Here is a 16,030-nt window from a genome sequence, read left to right as displayed (position 1 = left end):
TATATATATATCGGAAAAGCGCACCCTATAAAGTTAGTATTTTGGTTTTTCTATGTTGGGTGTGTACACACTTTAAAAACAGAGTTGCCAGACTAGAAAGAGGTTAGTCACTCTCCTATTTAGTCAACTGTTTACATGATTGAAAGTCTAAATATGAATTCTGTTGTGTTTCTTCAGACGGTTACAGCAAGAATTGGAAGTTATTCCAAAAGAGCAACCCCGCATCTATCGGTTCTTGAATTAGGTGGCAACACCACGCCCATATACACACGCTGTCATCTCTCTCTCTCGTGAACGCTCACGGTAGAATCAGTGTTGTCATCTTTTCAGGGCACAAAAAAGCTAACCCAACCGTGGAAAAAATGTAGAAATTTATGATATTAGCGCATAAAATAAAGCTAGAGTAGTAAAACGATCATTTTAATTATTAAATCCAAAAAATATAGTTCATCAAATCGCAGTTTACAGTTTTGAATTTTTGCATTTAACGATATTTTCTATGTTAGCTATTTGATATATTCATCATATTTTCAAAAAATTTAAGTTCAAGTTATAATTTTTATATTATTAATTTAGCGATCGTTCATATGAGAGTTATAAGATATAGAAGTCCGATTTTGATCAAATTACAAAGGAAATACTAGAATACCACAAATTGGCTATATCTAAAATTATATGAAAATCTGTTGAAAACTGAAGAATTTATTCGTTCTATTTCTAAAAAGTTTCCGATTCTTCCTATGGCAGCTATATGATACAGTCGTCCGATTTCGCTCGTTGCGACTTATTTATATGTGAATATGTATAAAAGACTAACTGCAAAATGTTATTAAGATAGCTTTTAAACTGAGAGACTACTTTGCGTAGAAACGGAAAGATGACTTTTGATGCTGATCATGAATATATACACTGTATATGGTCGGAGATGATTCCTTTATTCCATTGCAATCTTCTGACTAAAATTATAATACCCTGCAAAAGTAAATATAATCAAATATAGTACAGCTAACGATACCTAGGTATCGATATATCGGTATTACTCATATGTATCGATGTTACATCGTTGTTATACCCAGCTCTAGCTGTCACTACTCTAAGAAGTGTGAAAAAGTTGGCTTCGGCTCTTAATAGTGTACGAAAAAAGCAATCTGCTAGCTCCAAACTTGCACAAATAAAGTCGAAGTTCACACAGCATAATGGCCGAAAAACAGCAGGATACCGAGATGAACGGCGAGGACTTCACCAAGGACGTGACCGCCGACGGCCCGAGCTCGGAAAATGGAGACGGAGCCGCCGCCGGCTCCACTAATGGCAGCTCCGACCACCAATCTGGGCAGCGTGATGACGACAGGTAAGTGGTGTCGCGCTATCGCCAGAAAATTTGCTTTTTGCGGCGGGCAGTCGGTGATCATGTGCCCCTGCGTTTTTTTTTTTTTCTCTATATATTGCCTTCTCTGTTACGTAAATGCGAAGCTAACGTCGTTGGTCGCTGGTGTTTAATGGGTTTTACGGGTGCTCGCGGGGGAAGTCGGAGAGTCTGACCCCCTTTGTGTGCTATCTCTCTCCCGCTGGCTAGCTGGTGTGTGTGTCGGTGCGACTGTACTTCAGCCGCTGCAGGCGGAATATTAATAGAATCTTCGGAAGAATTCACCAGTTTCCGCGTGTGCAATGGAAAATTTCCACCGTTACCCGTTCCCCGCGGAAAAACCAGAGACTTGCTATTGCTTGTTAATTTGGAAGCACATTTTGCCCCATTTGTGAGGTTATGTTCGCTCCCCACGTTGCCCCACACACACACACACAAACATTGCCTTTCACTTGTGCAAAAAAAACGATAAAGAAAAAAGTTATGTTTGTATTTGCCGGAGTATTCTTTTTATTCGCATTACTCTTTGGTTTGGCTATTCGTTGTTATTTTCTGGCCTTCCAGTTCTGTATCCAAAATGGCGGACGCATACGATTCGTTGTGTATGTGTGTATTTTGCAGTTTTCACTTATTCTCTTTGCGTGCCGGCTTCTCTCCCTCTAGCCGTCTCTTTTCCACACAAAGTGACGGCCGGCATCGTATTAGAGTTGTCGAGGCGCCAAAAAGAGAAATATTAGAGCTGGGAAAAACATAAACGTAAAATAAATATATTAATGTTCAGGGTTATAAGTATTAGTATTGTTTATAAACATTACTTTTGATTTTACAAAAGCAAAGTAAAGTAACAATCGAATTTAGCACAGTGGAGCCTAATTTAAACAATACTATAAGATATTTTAAAGTTGAGTATTTTGCCCAGCTCTACGAAGTTTCCAAATTGCGATAAATAGAAAATAAAAAGGAATGATGAGTCTTCGTTTGGAAAGTGTTGTTCTTTTGTCTTGCTTTTTGTTTACCTCCTCGTTTTGTTTTTAGGCGTTTAGCATACACATCATTTGCCCATCCTATTGATCATTTAATGTCTAAGTTTAATCTTAAGTCACACGAGAGCTGTACATAAAAACGATAATACGGAACCAACGGCGGAGCCCCCAAAGTGAAGGATGGAAACGAGAGAATCAAATTAAATCCAAAATCATAGCTTATCCTGTTGTGTTGTGAGCGAACTAACCTTGTTCCTCTCCGGCAGGTCTTGAGTATAGCTATTCTCAAGTCGGAATGGGATTGGAATGCAGATTCGGATTTGGAATCGGTTTCGGATTCCCGTCGCCGGCTAAACGGATCCGGGATTTGGACATGGAGGATCACTCAGCCACTCCAATCTCCAGTCTCCAAAACTCTCCGCTCCACCGAGATACTGATGCTGATGGTATTTATCTAACCAAAACTAAAACAATCAATCAGTCAGTCAGCCAATATATAGAACTATCGACACACAAAATTACCAACAAATTATCTCGATTTTAAATTGGATCCATGTAAACTGTATACGAGTATATATTGTATTGTATTATCTTAACGTATAACTTGTAAATTACCAACCAAAAACTAATTATATATATTATATATATATATATGAAACGTATCAAGTAATCGGAGACAGAGAGAGACCGAGTGAAGGAGACTCGCAGTTTTTTCCTTTGTTTTTGATCAAATCTCAGAATATATCATCCGATGAAAGAAACACAAAGAACGAATGTAACGTAATGAGTGCACAAACAAAATTGCAATCGTAATTCCGCCGCCGTGTGACGTCACTGTTCCAAAATTGCCCGGGAATCCGCAGAGAACGCAGAAATATCGCTTTCAAAACCCAAAATCAATGAGATTAACGTACATCAAAGTAAACTAAGTGATTATCAATATTTTTTTAAAACTCTTTTTATACAAATAAAGGACAGAAAATGAAAAAATAAGATGCCAAATGAAGCAAGTGAAACCAACTACAATAAAGCATAAAAAAACGTTGCATTTTTCTCATCCTATCGAATAAAGACTAATTGTTAATTGTACAAACAAAAATTAAAGATAATAAGTATACCCAAAAAAACCGAAAAACTAAATAATTCACTCTTTGCATATGTTTATAATACTATATATCTATATCTTTCGCTCGTTTTGTGTCTCTCGATCGATCGCTCGCTCGCTCCTCGAACTCTTTCGCTCATTTCCGAGTTTGCAAGTTTTTTGACACTATCCGAACAAATCTTTGATTGCAATACAGTAACTAAAGCAATTTTTCACTTCAAATTTGGTGAGTTTTTTTTATTCGTTTTGTATTTCTTGCTCTGTCATCAATTCTTTTGCAGCCAATACGAAAAACAGTAAGAGAAGAGAAATTTAAAGTAAATCCAGAAAGTATTCTATTTGCTACGCGCATTAAACACAACCTATTTTCGTATCCGACTCCCAATTTACCCCAAGTTCCCCCTTTGTAGTTTTTGAAATTATCTATTTACACTTGAAAACTAACCAATTAATCTTTGACCTTTCGCAGAAAACTGTTTGTGGGCGGCCTCAGCTGGGAAACCACTGAGAGTAAGTATAATTTATAAATATTTATATACAGTATTTCCAAATAATTACTCCTTGAATTATACTCACACTATTATGGCTTTGTTTTGCAGAGGAACTCCGTGATCACTTTGGCAAGTACGGTGAGATTGAGAGCATCAATGTCAAGACAGACCCTCAGACCGGACGCTCGCGAGGATTCGCCTTCATTGTGTTCACAAACACTGAGGCCATCGACAAGGTCAGTGCCGCCGATGAGCACATTATCAACAGCAAGAAGGTTGATCCCAAGAAGGCCAAGGCACGTCATGGCAAGATCTTTGTCGGCGGTTTGACCACAGAGATCTCCGATGATGAAATTAAGACCTACTTTGGACAGTTTGGAAACGTTAGTATCCCTTAAAAATAGAATATGAAATGTTTTATTTATTAAATATGTTATTTTGATCATTTAAAGATTGTCGAGGTTGAAATGCCATTCGACAAGCAAAAGTCGCAGCGTAAGGGTTTCTGCTTCATCACCTTCGACTCGGAGCAGGTGGTCACAGACCTGCTGAAGACGCCCAAGCAGAAGATTGCCGGCAAGGAGGTCGATGTTAAGCGGGCAACGCCCAAGCCGGAGAACCAGATGATGGGTGGTATGCGTGGCGGACCACGCGGTGGTATGCGTGGCGGTCGTGGTGGCTACGGAGGACGTGGCGGTTAGTATTGGAAAAAAGTTTTAACCCAAAAACCAAAATCTAACTCATATGTCGTCCTTACAACAGGCTACAACAACCAGTGGGATGGCCAGGGATCCTACTCGGGCTATGGCGGCTACGGTGGATACGGCGCTGGCGGCTATGGCGACTACTATACCGGCGGCTACTATAATGGATATGACTACGGTTATGGTAAATACAACAAACCACATAATAATGCTCAAAACAATTATTACAATAACAACACGTCGAGTAATTACCATCCAAACAAGAACAATAGCAACAACTATCAGCAGTTCTAAGTAGTCTAGCCGCAAAAAATAGAAACAAACAAAAAAGTCGGCCAGCAAAAGAAAACAAACAAAGCAACAACAACACCTGCTAAACACCATATTATTAAACTTTTGCCATAGACCTGATCTGATTTCCATGTTGTTGTGTTTCCCCATTCAAACAAAACTGAGAGAAAAACAAAAACAAAAAGATATAACACGTTGTTTGCTGCATTTCGATATGACTAAATGCTATATATCCAGGTGTATATACGTGTACATTTTATGTATAATGTATGCTTATATCCACATGTGTATATCTCATGCAGATATCAAAGAACAACAACATCAACAACAACAATTACAAAAGCAACGTCGCTAAAAACAAGAAAACTTTTAAATATTGTAGAAAAAAAAAGAAAAAAGAAAGTGCTAACATATATATATAAATTTTAAACATTCATTTTATATTGAACAAAAATGTGTATGTTGACAGACAATTTTCTTCATTTAATATATATAAAAACAAGCAAGCAAATTTGGTAATTTTTATATACACATTTATATCTATATCTATATATATTATAACTACGTATAATTTTAAAGCTATATACTTGATGTTTAAAATTTTAAAGCGTACTTTTTAAACGAAAATTCATTTAAACAAACACATTTAATTACCAATTATTAGTTCGAGTAGCATTTAAACATAAAACTGACGAAGCGTGTGTATAAAAGATTGTGTTGTTTAAAGAGTGAGAGATGAGAGGAGAAAAGTAGACGTGACGTTCAAGTTGAGGCATATATACGCCGATCTATTCTGGATATATATGCGACCACTAGACCACCAGACCAGACCAACAAACAACAACTAGAATCACTACAGCAGCGATGTTGTCGCGAGGTCGCCTTCAACAGACTTTCCAAAGATGACAAATACCTCAAACGCAAAGGGCAGCAAACAAACAAACAAACAAAAACAACAACAAACAAAACAACAACAAATAAAACAAAACAAGACATAACAACAGACAAAAAACAAACAAACACACGAGGAGCATGTGCCAATTATGTGAAACTGTGTGAAATGCCAGCGTTTTTGGCCTTTTGCGCAATTGCAACTTGTGCCTTTTTTTAATTGTTAACTAACTGTTATTGTTTGAACCAACTGAAACCAAAATCTGTTGAAACACACACACACAAACCACCACCACCTACCCCCTCCAACACACACACACACCCCAGCACCCGAACCCCCACACACCCACTCCTTTAAAATAGTTATTTAAATAGTTTCTCCTTTTGTTTTGTTAAACAAAACACTAAACAACAACCCAGAACAGAAACGACAACAAACAAACAAAAAAACAAAACAAAACGAAACGAAACGCGTAATCAAAGCTTTTGATTCAATGTCTATTTAAATATATATATACCTTATATATAGCATATAAATATATTTTTAGAAATATATTATTATTCCGGCAACGGGATAATATTCACGTTCTTGCAATGCATATGTTTTCGTATGCACCATACGTCAATATACCTACCATATATATTTATATCAAATATATACAAATGTTATATATTTATACATTAAAAAAAAAAAAACGTAACATTTAACTATGGTACTATTTTTGATAGTATTATTTTAAGGCAAATCCTTGTAAAAAACAACTACAAACAAAACGAAAAGAGTACAACAACCACCACAAGCTCTTAAGATCTACGGGCCGGGGCCCAAGAGTCCTCGTAGTCAGTCATTGCAGCAAATAACCGGAATATATTCCGGCTGCAGCACCCCCGGCCCAATTCGTGAGATCATTCTTTTATTTGCTTTATTTGCATTTCTGCTGCACTTTCTTGACAAACAAACAAACTAACGAAACGAAACAAAATATTTTGCGTGAGAGACCTTTAAAGTAACGTAATGTCAAGGAAACAATCCATTTCGAGACTTGTTTTAGTTGCACCGCAAGCGCATTGCGGCATTCTACACGTTCATACGTTGATTCCCAGGTTAAAGAAAACAACAACAAACTTAACTTACTGAGCAACAACGACAGCAAATAGTAACAACTACCAGTAGCAAGCAACATCAAGAACAACATCTTAATTGTAGCAACAAAAAAATGAAACTTTTCCAACAATCAAAAGCTAAACAAAAAAACACACTTCGTCAATTTTAGTAATTTTAATTCAAGCATATATACACATACTTATATAATTTTTTTCACCTTATGGTTTTTAAATGTTAAGTCAATCAACACCAACAAGCAAATCACACATACACTAGCATTGCTGCTATTTGCAAATGTATAATATAATATGCCTTGTATAACTCGTACATATATTTGAATTTGAAATCGAGCAGAAAGAGTTTAAAAACTGAAATTTATCTTTTTGCTAAACCAAAATCATTTCAAATGTTGTCAATGTGCGTCGACAATTTGACTGTATACCAATTATATATACATTTGTACAATTATACACATTTTTTTATATATTAATTTTTTACAAAATAATACTGCATGTTTCTCAATGTTTTTAGCAAGTTGTCTGTATACAAAACAAAACTAAAAAAAAAGTGTAAACGAAATAAGAAATTATAATGACATTGATCCCTTTAAACATTGTGCAAGATAGAAAAGTTTTTATACATTTTATGCTATATATTTTTTAAATTAATTATACCAATTATTATATGATGTTTAAATGTGTAAACAATTTTTTTGAGATATATAAAACCAAAATTGTTGTATACCTCTTACATATACTTACCATACCAATTATATATAGCAATAATTTTGTGCCCCAGCCCCCACTTTATATTAAAACCTTAACACAATATATATTATATATTCTTAATTTCTTTATAATTTTCATTTCCGTTACTCTATCAACTTAAAAATTCTAAAACTAACCAACACTGGAAAAGCGAGGGGAACAGAAGCTCAAACACCAACTAGCATCATTTGATAAATAAAAAAGAAAATTAAGAAGATATTTTATAATTAACTGAGCTGGTGTTTTGGCTTTAATTTCCTCACGCTTTCCCACTTAAGTATGTAATGTTACTTTCGTAATTATGATTTTTGAACATATTTATATACGATTATATGATTGTAATACCGAATTTTCCGATGTTTCGCCTCACAAAAACGAAAAAAAGCAAACTAAACTAAATGAAAAAACCCCAATGAGAATTCAACTCGATAAAAATACAAGAAAAAAAAAAACAAAATAATTCAGCCACCACAAAACCACCCAAAAGCGAATATCCATAAAACGATCGCAGGCCGCGCGTTTGTCTTGTCCAAGTTAACCGATAACCAGCGGTGTGTCCGAGGCTCGTAGAACCGACATCCAAGCCAAGCAAAGCAACCAAGCGACCGACCAATCATTCAGTCAAGTTATCGAAACTTCGAGTTATCGAGTTAATCGAGCATAAATCGAGCAATCCTCCGCCATGCAAAACCCGCACCAACAGTGTTAACTTTTCACTTTAACTGTAACTGTAACGTTTTTCATTTTTTACTTAAATCTTCCTTTTTCTACTACATTTAAAACGTATATATTTACAAGTAACTTAGCGTAATTAATATTTGTTTTTAGTAAAATGCATTGAAAAACTCTACAAAAACAAAAAACAAAAAAAAAAGATAAGATATGAAACCACTAAAGTAATATTATAATGAATTATATTAATATTGTCAAAACAATTTCTGAGACAATTCTTAAGCTACAAAACCAGTTTTCTTGTTTTTAACAACAGCTACAACAACAAAAAGATAAAAAAAAAACAAACAACAGAGTAATTATTATAATCAATTATATTAACTCGAGTATAAAGTAAAATATTGTTGACTATTTGCATTTGTTTTTGTTTTTCGCAAAACGTTTTCTATTGACACACAAGAATATTCGCGACAGACTCCGCATCGTCCTTCCTCCTCCCTTACCCCACCCCGCAGACCCTTGCAATCCCCATTAAAGGAAAAAAAAAAACAAAAAAATATTAATTAAAACTAATAAGAGAGTAAAGAAAAATTGCAAATTTGCAAAACTTTTTTGCTGAGGTGAGACATTCAAAATACACACACACAAGAGCAGCAAATGAATTCACAAATTTTTCTTTTTGGCAAAAATTGCTTTCCGAAATTTAACGAAACAAATATAAAAAAAAACACATTTAATTAAATATAAAAAAACTATAATTTGAAATTGAAATGCTGAAATTGTTGTGTGGAAGAAAATGAGGTAAAAATTTTAAAAAACATAAATGCATAAAGAAGAGTGCTGTAAAATGAGAGAAATCGGATGAAAAATGAATTGGGAAAATAATCCATTGCAATACATTGTGAAACATGTTAATAAGTCGAGTCGAGACAACTAACAACAAAAATCTGAGACAACAGCAACAACAATAAGAGTTATATATTGTTTATAACAAAAGACAACAACAACAACAAATCGAACCGCATGTATGTGTGAGCGCCGCCTTGCGCCTGTTTCCTCTCCAGGAGAGAGAAAGAGCGAGAGAGAGTAAATTGTTTTTTAAATTTTTATTGTGTACCAGCAACCAACAACAACAATAACAAAAACAACCAAATTGTTAAGCAACAACTTATTGTACTTTTGAGCTACAGCAATAACGGATAAACATTTTAACCATCAATCTTATAATCAAAATAAAAAATCCACAAAAAACGAGAAATGAGCAAATAAAAGAAAAAACGAAAAACAAAACCGACAACAATTTTGTGTGTATTTCAGTTGCCGCACCCCACCACCACGAACATCCCATTTCCCCCTTAAACTGCTCCGGATCCGGAGCACCAACCAATTCCTTTCCAGCTATCTCTTGGTATGTGATATTTGAATTGTCTCCCCTCGGCGCGGCGTCGTCGTCGACCAAGTAAAGCAGCAAAAATTTTGACCAAACCTAATGATATGTAGAAAACCCATCAACCAACAAACCAACCAACCGAAACCCTGATCCAAGTTTAGAAACCACCGTCAACACAGAGTCACACATGTTGCCAACTATTAACTATACAAATTATGAAGAGTAAATTTAATACAGACTAAAATTATTAGGTATAATAGGTATAATTTGATATGCTATGATTCAGTGAAGATTATGTCCTAAACGTTGTGTTTCTATCACTTAAATAAAACTACTTTTCATATATTTTAATTGTAGATACCACAATTTCTCAATACAACTTTTAAAGTATATATGTTTAAGTTAATAATCAAAATTGCATATTAATATTTTTACCTTATATATCGTTCTTGTTAGACCACAAAGAAACTTGTATAAATATGGTCTATTTTATATTGATATTTAATATATATTTTGTATATTAAATTCTAATTATTGTATATTGATAAATTAATGATTTAATAATGAATTCAATTCTATGATTTTAGGTTCTTTTAACAAAGTCATTAATAAGTGTCTTCAATAATTAATAATTTCATGCAAAATGAGCTCATAATCAAACCTATGATTAAAAAAAATTAAATTTAAAATAGTTTATAACTTATGACCAATCAACAAAAGAGAATTCTTGTCTTAAAACACAACAATAAGTCTTTTTTAGCCACTTGCTTGGCAAATTAATTATTATTTAATTTATAAACATTCAAAAGTTTTTAAAGAGTTGAAATTGTTAGAGAAACATTTGTTTAGTTAGTTGGCAACACATGGCACTCCATCCCTTTTTTGTTCGAGTCCTTTTTACACCATTTTATAAGCTAAGCTTTGTTTGTGTTCTCATCAATTTTCTATTCGACAAAAACAAAAAAATATCCACCAAATCAACGACACGTTTTGTGCGATTTAACCACGAAAACAAAACCACGCCATCCATCCAATCGCAATCTAAAGACGGCTACGGATACGGCGGCGGCTTTGAGGGTAACGGCTACGGCGGCGGCGGTGGTGGCGGTGGCAATATGGGCGGTGGTCGCGGTGGCGGCGGACCCCGCGGCGGTGGCGGCCCCAAAGGTATTAACACTAAAAAGAGCCCAGCAACTATCTACCAGCGAATCCGTTGGGCCTTCATCCTCTATCCATGTATCTGTTACATATAGTCTATTCGCCAATAATTAGTTTTCTTACTTTTTTTTTGTTGAGCAAAATTAGATTTCAGTTGTTTAGTTCCATCGTTTTCGGTTGTTTACCTTCATTGACCTCTTTCCGAATCTTACGTTTAGTTTATTTTGCTTTACCCTAGAGTTGGTCAAAATTTTCCCACAAAAATATAAAACGAATAAGTTTGGCGTAGTTACCGAAATCTTTAGATAGTCCCCTCCTACTACCTTTCCCGCTGATGTTGAGCATGTCTTCCTCTGCGTTTTAATATAAATATTGAAAATTACACATTGATTAACTATTTTGTATTGAATGCTTTTTGAAACAGGTGGCGGCGGTAACTTCAATGGTGGAAAGCAACGCGGCGGCGGCGGTGGACGCCAGCAGCGACATCAGCCCTATTAAATGGGCGGGGACGTGGGCAATGGGTATATCGCATTCTACAGATAACTGCAAACTATTTGAATTTTACCTAGTTTAGTTTGTTATGGTGAGTGAAAGAGAGTTTACTTTGTTTAAACAATTTAAAATCATATATAATTTCTATATTTACAGCATAACTACAAATACAACACACACATCCATTTGAGTAACCGCATATATACAGGCTTGTATATATCACTAAAAGAAATATGGAAAAGAGGGACTCATTGCATTGAATAGACTGGCTGGCTGGGAGCAACATTATCATCAGCAGCTACCTTTACAACACCTCTACACACACTTGTTGTGTAGCACCATTCCAACAACAGCAACATGAACATCAGCAAAGGGAGCAACAAGGAACAGCAAGAGTAGCAGTAGTAAAGCATCATATATACACTCACACACACATACGTATAGTTAGGCCTAGAGAGATATAATTTTTCAGCAAGTGGCTAATTTTTCATAGCCACACGCTCATTAAGCAGGCTGGAAGCAACCACACAAAGCAAGCAAGCAGCCAACCATCCAACCAACCAACCAACCAAACAACCAACCAACCAACCAACCAAACAACCAACCGCCCACCAACAACCCTTCAACCCTTGGGAAACCCACAAGACAACCTTGCAGAGGAAACATAGCACACAACATTTACCAAACTAAATAATGCCATGCCCCGCTCACGTTGTCTGTGTGTCGAAACTAATTTGTTTTTCTAATGTAGTCCCATACATTATGCGAGGTAATTGTTTAACGTGTCAGCAGGACAGGGAAACGGAAAGGAAAGCATACTTACAAACAAACAAACAAACAAAAAAAAAAAAAAAACGCATACAGCTAAAATGTTTCATACATTATACAATACAATAGAGTATAAGTATTTGTTTAACTTTAATTATGAATTAACTGTAATATGTAATAATAATTATAAACCAAGAAACAAAAACAAAGCAAGCGTTGACTGGCTGGAACATCGAGTTGCATTGTTCCCGTTTGATTGAAAGAAAAAATAAGAAAACTATATACGACAACCAGAATACAACCTACAAGAAACAAACAAATCCACCATTTATAATAATATAACTGAGCCGATGAAAGCGAAAACGCCAGATTAGTTTTTGTTTTCGGGTATGTATTCACGCTCATAGACTACATATATACATACATACATAATGCATATATCTATATTTATATACACACTTCGAAAGGGAAGAGATTTATATTTTAATAAAAGTCTAAAGCCACACAAGAACATTATCTACTTACCCTTACTATATTGTATAGACCACAGCAAGATTGCGAATTGTTAAATCAAATCTATGTATACATTACTATAGCTATATATGAAAAAAAAAAGAAATCTATATACGAAATCGTCCGACAAAAGCAGATAAAAGATGCCGATTGTGTGTGCTGAATAATGGGAAGGTTTAGGTAGCATTTCAAAAAGAGATCGATGCGTGTGTAAGTGTAGTTTCTCCCCCCTTAAAAAATAAACAAAATGAAAGAAAAAAACATTCTCAAGCGAAAATACAACCTAACTTTACTGAACGATAAGAGATCAGACAGTTTTAAAAGCGAATTACATTAAAGAAACTCTCAAGTATATACATTTTGTATTTTTATTATTTAAACGATCGAACATTTATATGGATAATGGTATAAACTGAGAATTTGGAGAGCGGGGCATATACATTATACACTATCGAATTAATAGTTACGCTTCATCTGGCCTGTGGCGAACAGCACATCCAGGATCTTGAGGAATTCGCGGTAATTGAACTCCATGCACAAACCCTTCTTCACACCGAAGCACTTGCAGATGGCATCGAACTCTCGGCTGCTCAGCATTTCATGCATATTCCGCACTGTGATGCCGCGTAGGAACTGGTTCTGCGTGATCGATCCGCACTGTTCGCGGTCAAAGTCCTTGAATACCTGACTCAGATTGGAGATCTCGTCGGGCTTTCGTGCCAGCTTCATCAATGCCTGAGAGCAGATGGTACGCTCATCGAAGCTCAGGAAGCAGTCCACGCAATCCAAGTTGGGTAGATGGAGCAGTGGCACAGCAGTCAATACCGCATCGCCCATACTCGTGTCCAGTTGGATGAAGACTTCATCCAGGGCCTTGCAGAAGTCGCGGTAACGGATGCAGGCACTGCGACGGGGGGAACGGAAGCTAAGGGATAACACATATAAATTAATATTTTGGAAAAAGTATACAGTAATTTTAAAATTACTAACATGTTGCATATGATATTGGCCTCCTCCTCTGTGATGATCACACTGGAATTGTCCAGGGCTCGCTTAAAGTCCGATTCAATAATTTCACCCTCACGATGGCGATCGTAGTCGGTCATAAATTCTATGACAGCCACGCCCTTGACAAGAGCTTGGCGCTTGCAACTGGTCAGGATACGCACAATGACCTCTTCGCTGGGATCCTCGGGATCTACATTGTCGCGGGCGAAGGGCGGGCATTCCACCAGTTCCTGCTTGGTGACCATGGCGGGCATTGCATACTCCGCGGGATCCACATCGTCCAGGAATTTGGTGTAACAGAAGCCCAACTCATTACCATAACGACTTAGGACTGCGTTTAGCTCCGGATCCGTCAGCAGAATGCCATTGGTGCGGAAGATCTGGTTGGCAATGTTGCAGCGAACATGGCCACTGTTCAGCCTGGAAGGGAATTGAAGGTTTTGAAGGAGTCAGGATATGAAATTGGACTTCACTCACTTGTCATAGCTACGGAAGAACGGATGCAGATACAGCCTGCGATTGCGGATGCGTATACGTATCTTGGCCATGGCATCTTCGCACAAATCACGGATATTCGTTGGGACTGTCTGCCAGTCAACGGCACCAGGTCTTGGCAGCTCCTGGATGTGACGCAGTGGTGACTCCACGACGCACTGCGGCATTTTATCCAGATTCTTGATGGTGAACACTGGAATGGAAAGATATTAATATAAATTAAACTAAGTATTGACTGCACACTCTACCTGTATCAATTTCATCCACAAAGTTGCGCCAGCGCACTCGATTGATATCCACAGGATCTATGTAGCGGTCTAGAAGGATACCCAATTCCCGTTGACTTAGGTACTTGCCCACACCCATATTGGACAGTCCTCGCTCGAACTGATTCTTGGTGATGCTGCCCAAGTTCAGGGTATCGAAACTCGCCAGGAACTCGCAGGTGCGCACTTGGTTCTTGTAGACATAGTTTTGGATGCAGAAAACTATATCACATTGGTTGCGATTCTTTTTGGGATGATTGCAGGCATCGGGGAAGATCGGTTGCACAAGCTGACAGCCATTAATTGGCGGTAGCTGCGATAGTTCCAAATCCACTAAACGTCCCGGGAAGTCCTTAATAATGTCCTGTTCAAAAAAATTGATTAATAATTGATTTCCTCTTGTAATTCTACTTACATGTGAATTATCCAGAAGATGATTATCACCCAGATAAGCCATGATGTTGTCAATGTGCTTGAGAAAGGCCACATAGTTGACCAAGTAACCATCCTTCATGTAACGCCTCAGGAGCAACAGGAAATCCTGCTCGGACAGGGGTATCTTCATAAAGTGCAGCACCCGGGAGAAGTGAGCCACAGTGACTACACCCACATTTTGGGCAATCTACAAGGATTTAAGGAATATAAATTAGCATCATTACCTTCTAAAAATCGAACCTTGTACTCACCAGTTCGTAGTCTTGAAAATAAGGCATTAAAGGTATATGCGTTGCCTGGGCGATCTTCATCAGGATCAGGCAAAGACGCCTTCGATCCTCCGGATGTGGAATAACATTCACATGCCAGGGATCATTCCACTCCAGCCCAGTGGCCAGATCCGTTTTGGCCGGCTTATGTAATGCTAAAATAAAATATATTTTAGCCAAGATGATGCAAGTTTCGTTTATAATAACTCACTTTCGCTACAGACCACCTTGCAAAACTGACGATATGCCACTCGTCCATCTCGAATCTGAAAGTAATCGGTGACATCGCGGAGCTCAGTCTCTGACATGCCGGCCACCTTGCGATACTTTCCCAGCACGGCCGTGAAAATGGGTTCTGAAGAAGTTTGGAAGGGTCATAAAAGGGTCATAAAAAAGGGAAATGTGCCTGTGCTCACCGGACACAAACCCAGTGCAGCATGGATCATGTTGCTTTATATCGGCACAGATGTCCAAGTTATAACGAAAAATGGCACCCTGAATTTTACGACATCCTCGCCAGATTTGGTTAAGCTCCATCTCCTCCTAAACAAGGCATTCAAATTAGCTTGACCACGTTTAATGACCGTCCGACATTTGATTTGCAACCAATTCGAACTCACCCTGTCATCGCCCTCCTTAATCTTGGTCGAATGCATCTTGGCTGTGACAAAATTGTTAACTTTTTTCAGTGATTTTTCTTGAGCAGCAGTAAATGCTGTGTAAGTCCTTACGAAAAAAATATGCCCTACAAGTGTCTCTGTGTGTGTGCGTGTAGGTTGGTAGGTAACCCGGTAAAACAATGAAATCAAAGGCAACTCAGCCAACTCAGCTCCCCCATTACAAATTGGATTTCTCGGC

At 37.1% G+C, this 16,030-nt stretch overlaps 2 protein-coding genes across 3 annotated transcripts; one reads left to right on the top strand and one right to left on the bottom strand.

Moving 5' to 3' along the window:
• Positions 1 to 936: 936 nt before the first annotated feature.
• sqd (RNA-binding protein squid) lies at positions 937 to 13,053 on the top strand. Of its 2 annotated transcripts, XM_020954580.2 has the most exons (8): positions 937 to 1,351; positions 3,924 to 3,964; positions 4,054 to 4,328; positions 4,398 to 4,641; positions 4,708 to 4,833; positions 10,813 to 10,932; positions 11,348 to 11,509; positions 11,575 to 13,053. In XM_020954580.2, the coding sequence occupies exons 1-7, from the start codon at positions 1,197 to 1,199 to the stop codon at positions 11,422 to 11,424; spliced, it is 1,038 nt and encodes a 345-aa protein (XP_020810239.1). In that variant the 5' UTR covers positions 937 to 1,196; the 3' UTR covers positions 11,425 to 11,509; positions 11,575 to 13,053. The 2 variants fall into 2 exon arrangements, with proteins under 2 accessions (XP_020810239.1, XP_020810248.1); XM_020954589.2 differs by lacking the exon at positions 10,813 to 10,932.
• Positions 13,054 to 15,979, bottom strand: LOC110185617 (uncharacterized). The gene is made up of 9 exons (XM_020954568.2): positions 15,793 to 15,979; positions 15,589 to 15,715; positions 15,384 to 15,527; positions 15,155 to 15,327; positions 14,884 to 15,090; positions 14,451 to 14,832; positions 14,185 to 14,395; positions 13,690 to 14,127; positions 13,054 to 13,624 (listed from the first exon to the last, which is right to left on the bottom strand). Exons 1-9 carry the CDS (start codon positions 15,826 to 15,828, stop codon positions 13,156 to 13,158), a joined length of 2,187 nt encoding a protein of 728 aa, XP_020810227.1. The 5' UTR covers positions 15,829 to 15,979; the 3' UTR covers positions 13,054 to 13,155.
• Between the last annotated feature and the right edge of the window lie 51 nt (positions 15,980 to 16,030).

Source organism: Drosophila serrata, unplaced genomic scaffold, assembly GCF_035046125.1.
Source record: "Drosophila serrata isolate PLE 108 unplaced genomic scaffold, ASM3504612v1 contig_382, whole genome shotgun sequence".
Taxonomy (NCBI): domain Eukaryota; kingdom Metazoa; phylum Arthropoda; class Insecta; order Diptera; family Drosophilidae; genus Drosophila; species Drosophila serrata.
The sequence above is the reverse complement of the archived record's forward strand: the minus strand, read 5'-3'. Positions and strand labels throughout refer to the sequence as shown.

What these genes read in the sequence shown, in the direction of transcription:
- LOC110185617 (XM_020954568.2), bottom strand. Translation starts at nt 15,828, where the DNA reads ATGCATTCGACCAAGATTAAGGAGGGCGATGACAGG. An exon ending in TTAAGGAGGGCGATGACAGG is followed by an intron (nt 15,716 to 15,792) that starts GTGAGTTCGAAT and finishes TGCCTTGTTTAG; the next exon opens with GAGGAGATGGAGCTTAACCA. An exon ending in ATCTTCTGGATAATTCACAT is followed by an intron (nt 14,833 to 14,883) that starts GTAAGTAGAATT and finishes TTTTTTGAACAG; the next exon opens with GACATTATTAAGGACTTCCC.
- sqd (XM_020954580.2), top strand. Translation starts at nt 1,197, where the DNA reads ATGGCCGAAAAACAGCAGGATACCGAGATGAACGGCGAGGACTTCACC. An exon ending in GGGCAGCGTGATGACGACAG is followed by an intron (nt 1,352 to 3,923) that starts GTAAGTGGTGTC and finishes GACCTTTCGCAG; the next exon opens with AAAACTGTTTGTGGGCGGCC. An exon ending in TGGCTACGGAGGACGTGGCG is followed by an intron (nt 4,642 to 4,707) that starts GTTAGTATTGGA and finishes TCCTTACAACAG; the next exon opens with GCTACAACAACCAGTGGGAT.